At 44.8% G+C, this 17,965-nt stretch overlaps 1 protein-coding gene across 1 annotated transcript in view; it reads left to right on the top strand.

The window, feature by feature from the left end:
* Positions 1-550: 550 nt before the first annotated feature.
* pik3r3b (phosphoinositide-3-kinase, regulatory subunit 3b (gamma)) overlaps positions 551-17,965 on the top strand; it is a 120,207-nt gene continuing 102,792 nt past the window's right edge. Inside the window, exons 1-2 of the mRNA XM_029000474.1 lie at positions 551-626; positions 923-1,799. Of these exons, the coding sequence (XP_028856307.1) occupies positions 1,475-1,799 (325 nt within the window). The 5' untranslated portion in view covers positions 551-626; positions 923-1,474. The remainder of the gene's footprint in view (positions 627-922; positions 1,800-17,965) is intronic.

The raw sequence follows: 17,965 nt of genomic DNA, 5'->3' as shown, positions 1-17,965 counted from the left end.
GCTATTTTGAAGAAACTAGAATATAAAACATGTTTTCAGTTATTTCACCTTTTTTGTAAAGTACATAACTTCACGTGTTCATTCATAGTTTTGATGCCTTCAGTGAGAATCTACCAATGTAAATGGTCATGAAAATAAAGAAAACACATTGAATGAGAAGGTGGGTTCAAACTTTTGGCCTGTACTGTATATGGATATTTTTCACAAAAATAGGCAGAAACTACTAATAATAATATTTATCATAGCGTTATTGTTGTTATAATAATTATTATACAAAATATAAGACTAATGTAACCATGTCTAGTTTTGATGCCACCGTCCACGTAAATTCTTACGTTTCTAAAATTCGTCCCCAGTGCACTCAGCTTTCTGGCGTTTTTATTTTTTCACGGTCGGACCCCATCGCACTGACTAAAGCCGCGTCAGACCGTCGGGACGCCGCGCGTCGCCCGCGACCGGCCGGGGGGGGGTGTGGTCAGTGACGTCACTTGTCCTAAAACTCCAGCGCGGCGTCGGCGGGGCTGCCGCCTCGACTCAGACATGCAGTGTCGGCGAGGGCAAGTGAGGAAGGCGCGCCGCGGCACCGTGGCACCGTGCACCGACGCCGGCGCGGGATACTGACCGGGGTAAGTCTATCCCGGCTCCGCGGTGCGCCTTGCGTCACGCCGCGCTCGAGTTTCTGCGCGCTGCCGGCCACGCTGGCCCCTGTCCGCGTTTCGCGTTAAAATAACGTCCACGCGTCCGCTGAGGTGAATAAACGCATCACTTACGACATGGGCGTCCTAGCACGTGTTAACACATGGTGCCTGCATAATGAAGATAGAGAAATAGAGAAATATATATATATATATATATAATCATGATGCATGTAATATGATAATATGTAATAAAATGTAATAACATGCCTTTATTTTTAAAAAAGGTTTGGATACTCCGGTGGTTGAAGCGGAGCACTTTTCTGCAGTGGATTACCATTCTGGTGTGGGCTGGGTGCGTCTTACTACGAATGTGCTCTTGGGGACAAGTCGATGCCGCCTTGCCAGTGTGGCGGAATCACCGGGCATCCCATCCAAGACGGTTGGTCAGTCTGTTCTGAAGCAGTGGGGCTGTCTACCTCCTCCCTACTGCTGTTCTCAGAAACCGCAGGACTGTCCCTGTCACCAGCTCCTGTCACTGCTGCTGTTGCAACTATGCAGACTGCGGACGTCCCATGCAGCTGTACCTTTAAAATTTGACTGTTAAGGGAAAGTGCGCAGAGGACTAAACCAAGGTGCCCTTCTTATCCCGTCCCACCAGCATATGGACTCAGAGAAATAAGAAAGTTGCAGGACGTCCTGCAGGAACCAACACACTGAGCGGTGTGGAAGCTGAAAATATTCCAAACTAGTTTTTTACCTTTTTTTTACCCTGTGATAAAAACACCTAGCGACAGAAGCAGCTCTCGTCCTGCTGCGGAAGAGTACAGGACTGTGCCATGGCTTCTGACAGTTTGCAGTACCGCGCACTCTTCGAGTACAAGCGTGAACGAGGGGACGACATCTCTGTGCAGCCTGGCGACATCCTCACCGTCAGCAAAATGTCCCTGCAGACTCCGGAGTGCCAGGACGGGGACGAGAGGAACCCGAAAGGCTGGCTGCATGGCACCAACGAGCGGACCAAGGAGAAGGGCGACTTCCCTGGCACCTTTGTGGAGTATGTGGGCGTGGTGCGTGTCGGCCTGCCTGCTGCCAAACCGTGGCCCAGACCGGTACCACCGACCCCTGGGGGACCACAGTCGCCAGGGGCCACAGCATCTGGAGGTGAGTGTCACCATGTGGCTCTCATCAGCAGTGTGTCGTGGAGCTGATGGGGGAGTGGTCAATACAGGAAGTCCCAGTAGCACTATCACGGTGTGGGAGGGGCTAGAGCCGATGCCGTCCCTGCTTCCTGTGGCATGAGATTGGAGCAATGACTGAAATGTTATCCTAAATTTTGGAGCAGCAGCAGCTCTGTAACTCATGCCAGGTGTGGTGGTGAATACGGGTGGCATTACACACTTTATGCCTGCGCCCCGAAACTGAGATTAATTCACGCGACATCAAACAATAAAATTAAAAGCGCATGCATGGGCAGTCTCGCGTGCACACTCCTTTTAATGAGCCTTGCTTTTAGCTTGAGTGTGCGTGCCCAGGCGTTGGGGGGGCGTGGCACAGTCTACGCCCCGTTTTCGAGCGCTCATATGCTAACTGGGTCAGACAGCGAGGCTGGCCGTCCCAAAGCTGTCGTTCTCTCTAATTGTCCAGCATACTTGTCACTTTTATGGTAGGCCGGGCCTGGTCTGTTTGTACTATTTATGCTTTTTATTGTGGATGGCTTTTTTTCCCCACCCAAACAGTACAGATGACAATAAACTTTGTCCTTTAGCCAGTCGTCCTCAAAGAGGAGAAAGAGGGATTGAGCAATGTCTTAAATAAATGATTGATGCTGCATTGGGAGACTGACATGAAACACGACTTTGGAGGATTAGATACAGACATGTATGGGTGTCCAATCCCTGGTTGTTTTGCCATAAAAATAACATTTCATTTTCAAATCAACATTAATGCCTTAGCCAAGGGCGACCACTTCTGACAACTTCTCAGTGACAAGATTTTACATTAAATTCGTATCAAATGTTTTTTTCTGTTTTACTTCAAGGGAAAAAAAAGATTTTGTATTCCGGACCAGAGTTCAGTATTGTGCGCATGTTTGCCCCTTATTTGTGTGTTCATCTGTTGGATTTTGGATAAATGTATCCCTGCACATGTTAGGGAAGTTTGCATCATGGCTGACCTGTGAATGAGGTCAGTGCTAGCTTCTAAAAGCAAGGTAACTCTGAACTCACCTCATTTATGATTTATTGCTGCAAAGGAGTCAATTAAAAGGTTAATGTAAGTATGAATTCATTACAAATGAATATTTTAAGATTTTAATTGTCCCTTGATGATGATCAATGGTGATGAGTGTAACTCTATATTCCTGTCAATTTTGGGCAAGGTAGCAATTACAGTTACTCTTTCAAAAATTACATAATTATTTAAACAATCACTGCATACAGCTGATAGCGTTTATGTTACTTTGGTGAAAATGTTCATTCCTTTTCATGTTGGGTTTTTTTGGGGTAATTTGCAGAAATATCATCATTTTGTGTGAAAAGCAGATTGAATTGAAATAATTTTGCCTTTGTTAATGTTCAATTGTGGTTCTTTGGTTGCTCATGTACCACCATTAGAAGTGGCTTTGGCAGCCAATGGCATTTACTTTGGAGGCACATACATCCCAAACCAATCTCTATCTTATTTTCTTTCATCTCTGACTATACATATGGGGTAAAGCAGAGGAGGCTCCAGCAAAACCCCCATGTTTGACTGAATTTTATGTACAGCAGCCATTGCAGATGAAAGAGATTAAGGTTATTTCTGAAAGCATGCATTCACAAGGGGTACCTAAAGAAATCAATGACAAGTACACATTTGGTCATGTTGAGTTAAGATCAACATAGCTAATAGAGATATTACACTAATGGCATTATCAGATGGAGGGACACAAGCTTGTTAAGCTACATTTTGTCCTGGACCATTAGAAGGATTTTCCACCTTGCAGTCTTTCCCCAATGGGCATCATTAGTGCAATGCAACCTCGCTGATGACAGTAGTTAGTGAATGAATAATAATTACCTTGATGCACTGAATGGGAGGAGTAAATTTTGTGCACACTCTAGTTCATTGCAAAGGTAATTAAATGATAATATTCGGTTTAAGACAGGTAAACAAAGAACAATGGTCAGTTTGGAAAATAAAAAAACGCAGCATTTTGCCATGCACAGAACTGCACAGGGTTGCAATATCAAAAAAAAAAAAGTGCTCCAAGCATTTATAGGATCATGCCCCAGGAATAATCTTAATTCCTGAAGGGGAACAGCATTTTTCATTTTGCAAAGAGAATCAAAGGCATGCACTGCTGCATGCCTTCCTGAATAATAGCACGTTCATTTTTGACTGAGTGTACCCCAGGGCCCGCGCTTCTGCTGTATGGCACATTTGCAGACCCATGAATCAGCATGAGGCTGGTCTGAGGACCGTGGCATGTGGGCTGAATACACTAATAGATCTGTTTATGTAAGGTCAGCCCACAGTTGCCCTCTTTTATTTTTATTTTTTTCTCGTTTTCTGGTCTTTCTGCCTCCCCCCTTGTTGTCATGATCTGCAGAGACAACATTTGCATCTCGTTTGCCTGCATCTTATTCACTGCTGCAAAATGACCAGTGGTCTCCTTTTTCCATCTTATCAGTGTCATCCCTATACTAGACTGTTTTTAGGGGGTGCATCCATCTGTCATGGGTGTAGCTGCTCCTTTTGTCTACAGAAAATGTATCTTGCATCATCTGCCTCGTCTTCCTCCTTGGTCTACAAATTAGCTATAAACAGGTTGTGCCTGACTGTGATGTCTTGGCAGATATTTGCTCATTAGCTTCAGACGGGGGGCTCCCAGCCTGCCCTAGGCTGTCCACATCCGACCAGGGGCGGTCGATGACAATCATCCAGTGCTTTAATTGAGCTCTCTTTTGACGTTCACCAACTTCTCTGATCAAGGACAGGCTTCCCAGAAGGCAGAGATAAAACTCGCTTCACCTCATCCAATCAGCTTGATGATGAGATGTGACCGCTCCGGATGATGGCCTCTGATCAAACTCACAGGGAGGCGCTAATGGGTGAGACTAAGCCTCGCTAAGTGTGAAGAACGTCTCTGGAACAGTACAACACCCTCTTGTGATCGCTGGTAGGGGGGAGGCTCAATGGGCTCTTGAGGACAGAGTTTCACCTGAAGCCGAATGAACGCGCTATGCTTAATAACCCCATTTGGACCTGTTTTTAGTTGCCGCAGGACAGGGGATGCTCTTGCCTAGGGAAGCCTAATCAGAAAGTTGGTGTGGCTCATGTAACGATGGGAGGAAGCAGATACGACACTGTCCACCTCTGTTTCGGTTTCCTCCCATCTTGGCCCGAGCCACATGAACTTACTTCCGGTGAACGTCCACCATTTTTGGCTGTGTTTAGGCCACCAAGATTTCAACAGATCAATTAGAAGATTCTTAATGAGCCAGTGCTTTGTTTCCAGGGATCTAATGAGGCAGTTCACTAGCGATTTGTTTTGTGTAGCTTCTATATAAAAATGGGCCCATATCTGTAGATGAATGAAATTGTGAATCAAATGTAAACAATCTAATACATTGGATTTAGAAGACAGAATAGCAACACATACCTCCCCAGGCCAGTGCTACCCTTACAGGTGTAGCTTGCTCTCATAACGTCACCAGGGCTGCAAATTTCATTTTTCATTTCACAGTTAACACCATAAAACACTAGGCAAACAGATTTACTGTGTTGTATATGATGTAATGAATGGGGTCTGTTTGAAAATATCTCGTCCACTAGAGGAAAATATCTCGTCCATACTTTACTTAAAGTGCTGATAATCCATTTGCATGTTTGAAAGAAGATGTGACCAAACCATTCACACCAAAGAAATCGAGTGTGGATTTGAAGTATTAACTAAATATAATATTTCACAACATAGGACCCACTATCTTTCACAGATTTACATGTTCCTTGGTTCAGTGTACCTGGACAAACCTAATTTGTTCTAGAGTCAGATCTAATTCTTCTGGAACGTTCACATTTAGTCCATTTAGTTTGTGTTTGTATGTTGTGTGATGACTCAGGACCTATGTAAAATATGTGCAGCTTTCCATAAATCTTCTGTTTCTCCCAAACAAAGAGAAAATATCTAAGCAAGTGTCTTAATATTCTTAATTTTTTTGACTAGTTTTTATTTTCCTACTGTTAAGAAATTGAATTACAGGAGGCAGGGAGTGTTAAATTGATGGATTACCTTTATACAGATGGTGCATCGTTTTATTTTAATTTACTCAGATTTTAGAAAGACCATAACAGGTTTAATGCAGCACTAAGAATACAATAGTGTTGGAGATAAAATGTTCTGATAAGACCATGAGGTCCTTGTACCTGTGGGTTATCTGGGGCATTGTCAGCACAATACCTGACCCCTGACCCCTAGCACTGTGGTGCTGTGTGAACCTATTGGATTTGAGCTAACCCCTGTGTTTGGAATTAAATTGGTTTCGGTGTTCAGTGAAGTCATCATCTTTGAACAATGAGAACTGCAAGGAGTGGACGGTGTCTGATAAAACACTCCGCACCACTCTACGCGGTTAAGAAGTCGTTTGTTGGCCTGTGTGAAGGAAAAAAAAAGCAGCTTTTTTGTTAAATAAACCACAACTTCCTTTCTGTCTTGGAGTACCGCTGAGTCAGCAATGTGCATTTTCACGCACCATTTGAAGTGCAGGTAGGCAGCACTGCCCACACAGCACTTTGCAGCAGATGTGCCATTTGCCCCTTGGTGCATTTCATTGGACATTTCTGCTCCGCCATTACACAGCCAACATGATACCAAAGAACATAGATTGATCCCTGGGCTGGCCGGATGCTGGCCTCTCACCACAGGGCAGCTGTTCTGTTAATTCCCGTGCTGCTCGACCGGGTTGCGAAAGAGAGCTGATGCTTTCCCCCACAAAGCCACAGGAAGAAGACGAACACTGCCTTCCCCTGCAAGATGTCCCTTATAAATCCCCGTAGATTAGCATGGTAAGAGGAGTCAAATAGATAAATAAATGACAAAAAAAAAAGAAACCAACTAAAACCTGCCTCTCAATATCGCCCCTTGTCAGACCATTTATGTGCCGGAATAAAATTACAATTTTTTTAAAATCCAATTTAATGTTCCACCAATATCTGCATTTTAAATGGAGCCTAACCAATAAATTCACAGCAGTGTAATTTGGCCAATTTAATTTCCACTGGTGTGAAACGCATCTAAATTACAGTCTTTGAATATTGCTGCATAGGAAGAATATTTTCCCATGTCCCCATCTGAAAAAATCAAAAGAGCCCATTGCAGACCTCGTTGCAATGGTCGCGGTTCACGGTTCTCGACTGGTCATCCCAATTACGCAAGCCAAAATGGCCTTGACCGAGTCAGGCTCTAATATTAGTAAAGTGCCTGCGAGGCATTGTGCAGTTTAAGAGTAAATGATTGTGAATAAAGGCTGCACATTGCTTCTTGCATACAAGACACTGGAGCTGCATTAGTTGGGTTTGAAGACGGGGAAACTATAGTGACTAGTGGAGGGTGGAGGAATGCACCTTTTTCCTCCCATTAACCCTAATGCACCATTGCAAAGTGGGGTTTGCTGCTGGGGATGGTGTGGCTGCTCTTAGCCACACTTAGGCCTCCATCAGAGGATGACAACTTTACTGATGAAGCGTCAACAGATTAGTTGTGCCAACTCCTGGTCTGAGAGAGAGATGGAATGAGAGAGACTAGATATTGCAGAAAAACACAAAGTGCTAGAGGACTGCTGGCCCTTCCCTCCTCCATCACTCTGCACCCACCTTTAATGGTCCTTCTAGGCTTCCATTTTAGAGGTGGGGGATGTGTAGAACTTGGCACTATGGGCACCACTGCAGAGGGACAGGGGGTGGGGTTAAAGCCCAGGCCAAACAGCTGGGGTTAAATTATGCCTACTGTCAGCACTCGTGAGGAGAAAAGCATCTCAGTGTTTGGCTGGATGTTCCCAGAGTACATCTGTGCTCTCCAGCACTCTTGCCTGAAGGAGAACTTTTTTTTGGGGGGGGGGGCATTTATGGTCTCTGCAAATTTTAACCCACATTACGTTGTGTGACATGATGGAGCCAGCATTTGTGGTATTTTGGTTGCTTTTGGTACACCCTATTGAGATGTTTATTGGTGTTATATAAGGCTTCAACAATATTGGACCATTTAGGGCTTTTGAATGTGCAGAAATAAATAATAAAAAAAGATCAATACCAAGCATGATTATTGTCATTGTTTTAATTCAAGCACTCTGACTGGCAAACTACTGAATGAACTACTGAATAAACATGAACACTTTGAATGATATCTGTTCAGACACCAGAAAAATAAGCCCCTTAATGCTTTATGACATTTGTTTTCTGGGGACATATTTTTCACTTCTAATTTCATACAATATTTTGAGATGTTCCTCAGAATTCATGCAGTCCTACATGTTACAGCAGAGCTTTTTTTCCAAACTGATACATCGTGCATTATTCAGCCTTTAAGTGAAATGTGCGGCAAGAGAAGGCGACTTGTGTACAAACATTGCGTGCCTGTGAGGAGATGCAAAGTAAAGGAAAAAAGCTGCAGAGCGGTGAGCTGTCATCTTCGACAATGGACGTCAGGTCTCTGGGATGGAAGTACTCCAGGCACTTCGGAGCAAGGACATCAAAACATGGTTAAAATCAGAGACGCCGGCGTCGCCCGTGTGCCCTCCAGTTCATCTGTTGCTTTCCGTCCCTCACCTTCTGTCAGCTTTCATCTTTGTTGGAAATGCGCTCGGTGCCTGAAAGAGACAGCGGTCGCACGAAATTAACGATGCCTCGGCAAATGCTGCTCAAGGGCTCTCGTTGACACAGGTGTTCCTTGTATTCGTCTTTTCCGCCCCTCTTTCTTTTCTACCTCGCTCTGCTTGTCCACGGGTTCCTCTGCGTGCAGCACTTTTCCCCAAGGCCGCGCATTGCAGGCCTCTCCGTTCTGACAGCGTTTATTCAGGCGATCCATGTCCAGGGCCGTGTGAGTGCAGCGCTCAGAAAGCACTTTTTAATATTTGCGCTTTCATACTGCCTCATCCTTGCTTGTTAGCTGCTTTTTATACAATACAGTTCTGGTTGATAACTGCATCAGACCACAACGTAGGAACAATATGGCAGTCACTCCGGTTCAAGTTTGAATAAAAATATTGGTAGATAAAGCTGTCCCTGGGGCTCATGTACAGTGGTAGACTTGTACGCCCACGATGCAGGTGTTGCAGCCAGTCTGCACACAAACCAGGAGAGAGTTCATTTATAGTAAAAACATTTCCAGGCATATGCGCTGGAACAACTTGCCTTACATGTATTAATTATACAAAAAACTTTCTCTTTGTCACGCAAGTGCATAAAAACATTGCATCATGCATTGCAATTTTCAGAAAGTTTGGCTTTGCAGGTTTTTCAATCTGCCTCAATGCAAAATCCTGGCGGGACTGATTAGATTATTTAATGGAAAGCACTACTATGGCCAATTAACTTGTGCATAGTAGTGGTTAGTGATGAAGAGCATGACTATAAACAAACCTACACACAGAGATGTAGCGGCAAATCCACTTTCTGTGGGCAAATACACTTATCCTTTTAGTTCAGGGGGGTCCTGATGCAAAGCGATCAAATATTAAATTACACGCCTACCGAGAAGGTCTTTGAAGGGATCTGAAGGTCAGGGATGTGGAATTCAAACATTTTTCTTTATTTTGAATTCCCACAATATTTCCCCCCTTTTTGATTCTGTTTGCTGTGCTCTATTCACAACGATAGTACCATTTTGTGATATGAAACACAAACTCACACGTGGACCTTTCGCAAGTATCTAGCTTTACCGTCTTAACCCCCCTCCAGCCAGTTCTACAGAGGACTCAGTGTCTTTGAAATGCAAAGCAGGTAGTTGAATCTAGAGGAAAGGCTGCTCTGTTTTATTGCCTACATTCTTTAATTGCATGCTAATTTAGATTTAGCCACAATGACACTGCGTCAAAAAGATTTATGCAAATAGAGCTTGCAGAAGCCATGTTCTTTTATTTAATGTGATCGCAGCACACGGTATGACGAAGGTTGATGCTAGGAGAGAGATTGTTAGAAAGCTTTGAACATCGATTGAGATCTGTCATCATCAACTAAGTACCGATATTGCCATTTACATTTACAGCATTTATCAGACGCCCTTATCCAGAGCGAATTACAATCAGTAGTTACAAGGACAGTCCCCCCCTGGAGACACTTAGGGTTAAGTGTCTTACTCAAGAACACAATGGTAGTAAGTGGGGTTTGAACCTGGGTCTTCTGGTCCCCATGCTAACTATGCTATCAAAATACAGAAATAACTTGATATTATATTTAGGTGAACGCTTCTGATTGGAGGAAAGGTACGATGCTGTTCGGTCAGTCTGTTAAAAACACTCGGTCTCCAGTCCTTGAACTTATTCCTATGGTTTGTGGCCTGTGGTATCTTGGCTCTGATGTGACCATCTCCCCATTTCCCTCCACCTATCCCCAAGTTTTCCGTTGGGACCCCGACTCTTGTGGCTGCATAATGACACCTTCGCTCCTTTGCTGTTGTCTTTCGTTGCCCTTGGACTTTGGCAGCGTTGTAAAAGCTGAGTTTAATAGATGCCATATACTGCTCTGCCTCTCTTGAGAAAAATTTTTTTTTCTGTTTCTCTTCTTGTTTGCGTCTTTAATGGTGTCTGGAGCCTGACTGGTTGACCTCTTTCGGAGTTCTGCCTATTTGAAGCACATGCTGCGATGGAGTCTCCCAACTCAAAATAATCAAAGCAGCAAGGTTGGGAAAGTTTGTGTCAGTGTGCTGTCACATCACCACTTAGCATCTGAGGAGATCCAGGAATGGAAAATAGCTAATTTGATTTCCTTCTCTTTCTCTTCCCGTCTTCCCCAACTGAACTTGTGCAACTACTTTTTTCTCTCTATATAGTTGCCTGGCAGAGCATGAAAGCGAATGTATTGATCATATTTCATGCCTTTCTTGCTCTTGGGAGAGGAGAGCAGAGTCAGAGGGCGTTTTCCTTCACTTGCCTGAGGCTCTGTGAGAGTTTATGAGTCCACCCATTGGTCATCAGTGTTGAATCACAGAGACCTGTAACAAAGCCTCAGCACGGAGAATTTTTTCGGATTTAGACTGAGGTATAATTATGTGTGAAGCAAGAGTCCCAGAATGAGGTAAATATTGGCCGTATTGGGACGTCAACAATCCCATTGCCCAGTTCTCTCAGAACCGATGATGGAGGTAAACATGGACTGGCTGCCATGGTGATGCTGGAATGTTCTCTATGCACAACAGAACCCTTGTGGCTTGGGAGAGCTGATGGCTGGGACCGGTATCGACCACATCATTGCAGACTACGCTGCCTTTTGTTCCCTATTTCGGCCCCCTGTGGCCTGCACTGGCCTGTGGACAGAAAGCAGAATGCAGTCTGGCCATGGCCCTGGTCATCCATAGAAAGGGATCCGCCCTTCTCTGGAGAGTGCGGCCTGTCCCTCACACACCGCAGCTGGCTTCACGGTGACCCTGAAAAGTGGCGGAGGCCAGCCAGCCGCAGCGACAGTCACCTGGACGCTGCTCAAAAATCTGTTCAGCTCTTTACTGACGTGTGAGTTGGACTTGAAAACGTTAACTACTTTGGAATCTTAAAATGGAGGAGCAGGTTGTCTAATTCATAAGGATCTTGTGTTTACTACTGAGGATTTGATGTGCCATGGTGTGCCATGTTGGTGTTCAAAATAGCTGAAGGCCTTCACACTGTTATCTTCATAGAACACACTACTTTAACAATTTGCAATAAAAAAGTTTATGCTTTACATTGTGTGAACTGTTTAATTTGGTCTAGTGTTACATACTTTAGGTTACAGAGTTAATTTACCCAGGAGGCATCATTAACCGCTACGAAACATGAAATGCAGCACATCAGCCTACTGGCAGATTGAACGCCAGTGAAGAAACTGTTGGTTTGATTAATTCTGACTTAAGCACTTGAAGGCATGCCACATCGAAATTACCCAGCATCAAATGAATGCAACATTCAATTCAATTATGTAAAATTAAGAAGGCATGAGTTGATAATGTGATGTCCAGAGAATACAAACCTCATATAGAAGCACTGAAATATTTTTTTATTACATGTTGAATAGTGACATGCCTCATTTTCTTTTCCTGTGTTTGTATTCAGCATCAAATGCATCAAACTTGGTTGTTTGAGTTTGGCAAACTTCCAAACCGGGAAATGTTCTCTTCATAATTATATACATGTTCACAGGCTATGGATGCCTAGTAACATATTAGCAAAAACAAAATAAAATCTGCTCTTGCTACATCAATGAATAATTCATATGATATTCAGTCACAGGTGTGTAGTTATCTGGGATTTTCATCCCACCGTTTTCAGCGTGACTCAACCAATTATATTCCAGTATAACAAGCCCTTTCACACGGTAACAAGGCTTTTCATGAAGGTACAACTCGATGAGGGCTAGAGGTACTGTTTGCTGGATTGCATTTGAGGCACTAGGCGTGTCGCACAGCCTGTTTTGAGTATTGGCATTGGTCATGTGAGCCTCTGCAGTGCCTCTAATGCATTCAGATACCTATGGACTAATTTCGGGAAAAGGTGCTCATGTACGTGTTGGGAGTGGCTCTATGGGCGAATCTAGAGAGGGCACTTGAGTGTGGCTGAGTGAGGAAGGACCACCTGTCCCTCCTGGTCTTACCAAAACTCCCCCCTCCACCCTTCCTCTCCATCCAGGGGCTTTGTATGAGAGCGGCTGATTACTGTCAGAACGCATTACCTCCCTCATGCATCTCTTACCGGCGCTCACCGGCCCCCTCCATCTGATTTAATTACCCAGCGGGCGGCCCAGCATTATTCCACCTCTTATTTATTCTTACCGTCCCCTCATTCGCCTTGTCCAGTTCAGGCTGTCTTTCTGCTCCCTCTAATCTGTGCTACCTTCTGTGAGGCTCCTGAAACAAAATTGTTCCGTCTTAGATTTGGTTAATTTTTTTTGTAAGTTGCTCTGTTTCCTGTCATTGGACCACAGCCATATCGCTTAAACTGCTGCAGCAAATGTTCATCATAAAAATAGTCATTATTGAGCTGTAATCTATAAGTAATTAAAAATGCTTTCTTCTTTCTGCCGTTTGTCACCCTCCAACTGGGCTGGAAATCAACCAGATTTGGCGTGAAGTGAGGAGGGGGATACGGCACATTTGGCATTTCCTGCTTCCTGAGTTCAGTTTAGCGAGCCCGCCGCCTCCGCGTGATGATAAAAGCCCATCACACCATTACGCTGAACAGGGAGGCAAAAGAAGAAACAACACAACACCGTTTTCCACTAAGCCACGGAAAGCAACAATTTGCCTTTCAGACCGGCAGCCAAGGAGAGAGCTGGAGAGGGGAAGAGGGGAAGAGGGGAAGAGGGGAAGAGGGGAGGTAATGGAGCCGATAGGTGCACGCTGAAATGACAGTCATTTAGAGCGGGCGGGCAGGCGGCGGCTCCGGACCGATGCTCATCTGACCCGGTGATTGCGCCGACAATCAGCCTCAATCCCGCCTGTCTGAAACCACGGAGGGCCGTCTCGTCCCCCCCCGTCCCCTCCTTCCCATCCCGCCTGTCTCTCTCTCGGCCTTCCTCATCGCTCTCGCGGCTTTGTTCTTGCTTCTCTAATCCAGCTAAAGCTTCCGCCCCCTCAGCACCTCCGTCAGTCGCTCATCCCTCCTTCATCCCTCGCCTTATTTACGGAGAAAAAAAAAAGAGAGAAAGAAAGAAAGAAAGAAAAAAAAATGCGTCGACCCCCTTCTCCCTCTCTTCCGGTCGCCGTCTGCCTTTCTCTACCGTCGCCCACTCTCCGGTACTCAGCCCGCCCCGCCACGCCACGCGAGGGATGAGTCCCTCTGCCCATGCCATCTTGCGCCGCAGCCTTGTGAGGAGCAGGAAAGCATCAGTTTAGGTTCGGCGCGCGCCCAAAATAGACCTGCTGCACCCTGGATAAAGATCAAACGGGAAGCGCTGCCAGGGAGCGTTCACCGTGGGCTTCTGGAGACCTTCTCTTCTTCTCTCGTGTTGTTTTGTGTGAAACGGAGCGGAGGCTTGGGTGAGAGAGACAGCGGAGAGGCTCTGGTTTTTAAGCCTCTGGGATAGAAGGGTGATTAGGATTTTAGTTAAAATTGGAGACGAGGTGCTCAGGGGAGTGGATGGTTGCGCTTTTATTATTGAAATTAGAGACGATACGCCACAGCGTCTGAGGAACTGTGCGCTAATCTACGTTTCGGCTTAATTGAAGCGCCAGGCATGCAGCTCTTCTCACATTTATAGGAACAACAGAGGGTGGGGAGAGATATGTTGGAGTGGGAAGTGTTTCAGGGGATTTTTGAAGGAAAAGGAGTTTTAAATTCCATTCTGAGCTGAAGATACCATTTAGGAAAAAAAAAACACAAAATATTGTTCCATGTGGATCTGAAGCTTTTTTACAAATGTTGGAGACATACAGTCTTGTCTGTATTATCTCTGATCACTCACAGTTAATGCCCATAATGCCCACAAAGAAACATAAGATGTAATTCAGGTATTACTCATTTCCCAAAATTGCCATCAGATATGTCCAAATGACAGTAAAAACATTGACCTCCTTGTGACCATGAGGACCCATTCCTCATATTCCTTTAACTGTGCTTCAAAGGTTAGTTGTTAACATTTCAATATGAGCTCTTTAATGCTGTCCGTTTGACAGCTGGACAAAGGTTCTTTCCCTTAATTGGCAGATTTGCATTGTCGGGGGAAGTACATTGTGAGGATTAAATGCCGTTCCGCTGTTCACTTTTTGCTTATACCTCTGGTCATGAAATGAGTGCCAGACGTTAAAGTCTCCATTTATTTATTTTTTACCACTTCCAGCCACCTTGAAGGCACTGTGCACATCTACACATGCCACACTCCTCTAACCCCCTTTCATGAAGGTTGAAGTTAGCACAGTCGTTCTTCCTAAGTGACTCTTCCTGTGAATATTTCATGATCACCCTTGGAAGTAATTGGATTTCTTTATTCCCAGCACTCTCCTATTGAAAAAGGAAAAGTGATTTCCACCTTCATGAGTTTAGAGTGGGGTGAGCTTGGTTAGCCAGATGCTTTGAAAGTGACATTTAACATCTTAAATACCTGCAGACGATCTACAATAGACTGGATACCATACCTCTGTTGACATTTAGCTATCAAATATAAACGACAGGTTAGCATCAAAGATGTTTTCAATATTCATCGTACATCCATTCTGTTGTCATACATTGAAATCTGTGTAATCAGACTCCATATTTTATACTAAAGATGTAGAAACACTAATTTCCTTCTATCTTTTATATTGAAATTTCCTATGCATGCAAAACTCTCATACAGACAGAATTTCCTTAACTGGTCCTGCTCCGGATTACATCGTTGAGCTCCTCCACCTATTATTTACCAGCCCGTGCCAGTGGAGGTCCACTGGAGGTGGAACTGACCTTCTGGTGGTGTCACGTTTAAAGCTCTCCACCATGGGTGGTGCTGCATTTAGAATTCCAGCACCGAAGCTATGGCACCCGCTCCCACAAACACATCTGTGTTTTTAATCCCTTTAAACAGAACTTTAAAAAGAAAACCCACCTGGTCACATAGTGCATCCAAACATGTTCATTTTCTTTTGTCAAGAGAACATTTTTGAAAGTGTTTTTGGGGGGCCATCTTTTTAGCTGGCCATCTTGCACCACAGCCTGGCAACATATTATTTTTTTATTAAATGTTTTGACTCATGGAATTGTGCAACATTGCAAAATTACTTCAAGGATACTAGTCATTTTTAGTAAGTGTCCTCTAAACTGGGCCCAGATGAAAGAGGGGAAGAATGCACACAGTTTATATAATCCCACGCACGTTCGCACACTCACAGATGGGAGTCAGAGGGAAGAAATGCACCATACTTTCCCTGCTCGGATCACTCCCTCTCATAGTTCTTCTCTCCTTGCCCTTTCTGTTCATAACTGCCTCTGATCTGTGCCAAGCCTTTCATTCATTTCCCATTCGGCTTGGCTGCACATCTTCCACAGCAGCCTCCTAGATTATGGATCGGTCAAAAGTACAGAGTGTGCTCCATCACTGCACATTTGGAGGACACACTCGCTTTCAGGACTCACAGCATGGACATGAATGCAGTCTCTCTTGCGCCCGCTTCCGCTTTTTCACACACAGACACACACACAAACACACACACTCGTGAATAGCCCTGTAATCTCTCCCTTCACTTAATCTAGCAGGGATCAAATAATCCTCTCAACTCTCTCCCCTGACGTATCACTCACCTTGTGTGGATGCGAGTTTGAACACAACACCCATTCCTCAGAAACAGACTATCTGCAATAATAAAGGCATTAATTCTGTTTTTTGGCAGATGTTAGCATCTGAGAAATCCTCATCCTGGCACCAGCCTGACAACCGCTGATGGAAAAGCACAGTGGGGGACTCTGGTCCCCGTAATTTCCCTCGTTCTCGATACATTTCACAGCAGGAAAGCGTGTACTCTCCATTAAACGCACACGCAGCGCAGACATGACCCCGAATGCCTCCAGGCCTGTGAAGTCTGAGCAGGCAGGAAGTGCCAGTGTGGGTCACGTCCAACGTGACGTGAGTTAAGAGCACAGTTGAGTTGCCAGGGGTGCGCGCGCGTGTGTGTGTCTGATGGGGAGTGACACGTGCATCGTCAGCTAGACCTCCAGTGTGATCTCCTCTACCTGGATATGCTGACTGCGCGAAGGCCCTCCAGCAGAGACCCCTATCTTCCGTTACCCCCTTTACCCCTCTCCTTTGTGTCCTCTCCTGCCCTGGAGAAAGTTAGGCGAGCAAATGGAGACAGTCATGCAGGTAACTGAACAACTGATGTTATTAATGAATTAATACTTTCCTGCCACTACATAAGACATAGCTAATGCATTTAATCCACAGGAGAACAACTTGCTAGTTATCTGTATTTTGGCGAGGTGGCCCCTCCGGTTTGTGTGTAACTATTTCTGAAAGGCTGAGGAAGAACTGTAAGGAAATAAAAGGTTTAAAATGCGGGAGCTCATAGGCATGATTGACAGCTCTCATCACACGATCTTCTCTATAGACATCTCGGAAGCATAGCTTCCGATACAGATTATCCACACATGAATTCAGGGGGCTGTTAATAATTATAATCACTTCATTCAATTGCATACATGCTTCATGGAAGGGCTTTGGTGGCCTTCATGCAGTTCTGCTCTACTCAGTGGCACCAAAACTTCAAGCATGCTTGCATTCAGCCACGTTGAGGGTGCAAATATCCATTGGTACACATTTAGCAGTTTTTGGCCTGAATGCAATCCAATCTCAGAGACAATTCAGAGCTGCTGAGAAGTTCAAGTCCGGTCCTTGCACTCTTGGGTCAACTCTAATACTCTCCATTGTGTCCCCTGGTCAGCCTTGCAAATCCCTCAGCCCTGGACCACATCACGCCATTCTCTCCTCATGCACGCTTAATTATCCAGTTTCCTTAGCAATATTTATCTCATTACCCATAATCCTCTCAGGTTTATCTGGGTTGTGCCCCGCTCTCTCTCTCTCTCTCGATCTCATCCTCGCTCCCTTTTCTATCCATGTCACGTCATGGTCCGAGGAGACTGTTAAGTGAGAGGCGACGTCCATCAACCTGCCACTGGCATGAATTATTCAGGACGGGAGCGAACATAAGACAGTGGGTTCTCACGCGGCCCCGCTCTGTCTGGGGAGGTCCCTCTGGGGCTGAAGTTTTAGCGGTGTGATGTGCAACCGCACACACACACACACACACACACACTGTTCTGCATGCAGCATGCGACCACAGGATGTGACTGATTTCTTTCTGAGTAATTTCTAATTCTTTGTTCCTCTCTATTGTCTGTTATAAACAACATTTAAAAAAGCCTTTGATCATAACGACCTGATTTATGAATAAAGCACGGAATAAATTCTCTTTGGTGGATGACTGCTTATCCATGCACTGATCTGCCTAATGTCTTTGTGATCAATCCTTTTAATCCATTGTGATCAAAGCTTCTACGCTTGGTGAGTGCTGAACGAGGCCATCGCTCTACCTGCGTGCGCCACAATCTCTTTTTTTTCTCTGCCGTTGAAACCATCTGCTCCTTTAATTGGATCAATTATTGCTATTGATTAATCCACAGTGTCGCACACATCACTCG

Source organism: Denticeps clupeoides, chromosome 13 (assembly GCF_900700375.1).
Source record: "Denticeps clupeoides chromosome 13, fDenClu1.1, whole genome shotgun sequence".
NCBI lineage: Eukaryota > Metazoa > Chordata > Actinopteri > Clupeiformes > Denticipitidae > Denticeps > Denticeps clupeoides.
The sequence above is the reverse complement of the archived record's forward strand: the minus strand, read 5'-3'. Positions and strand labels throughout refer to the sequence as shown.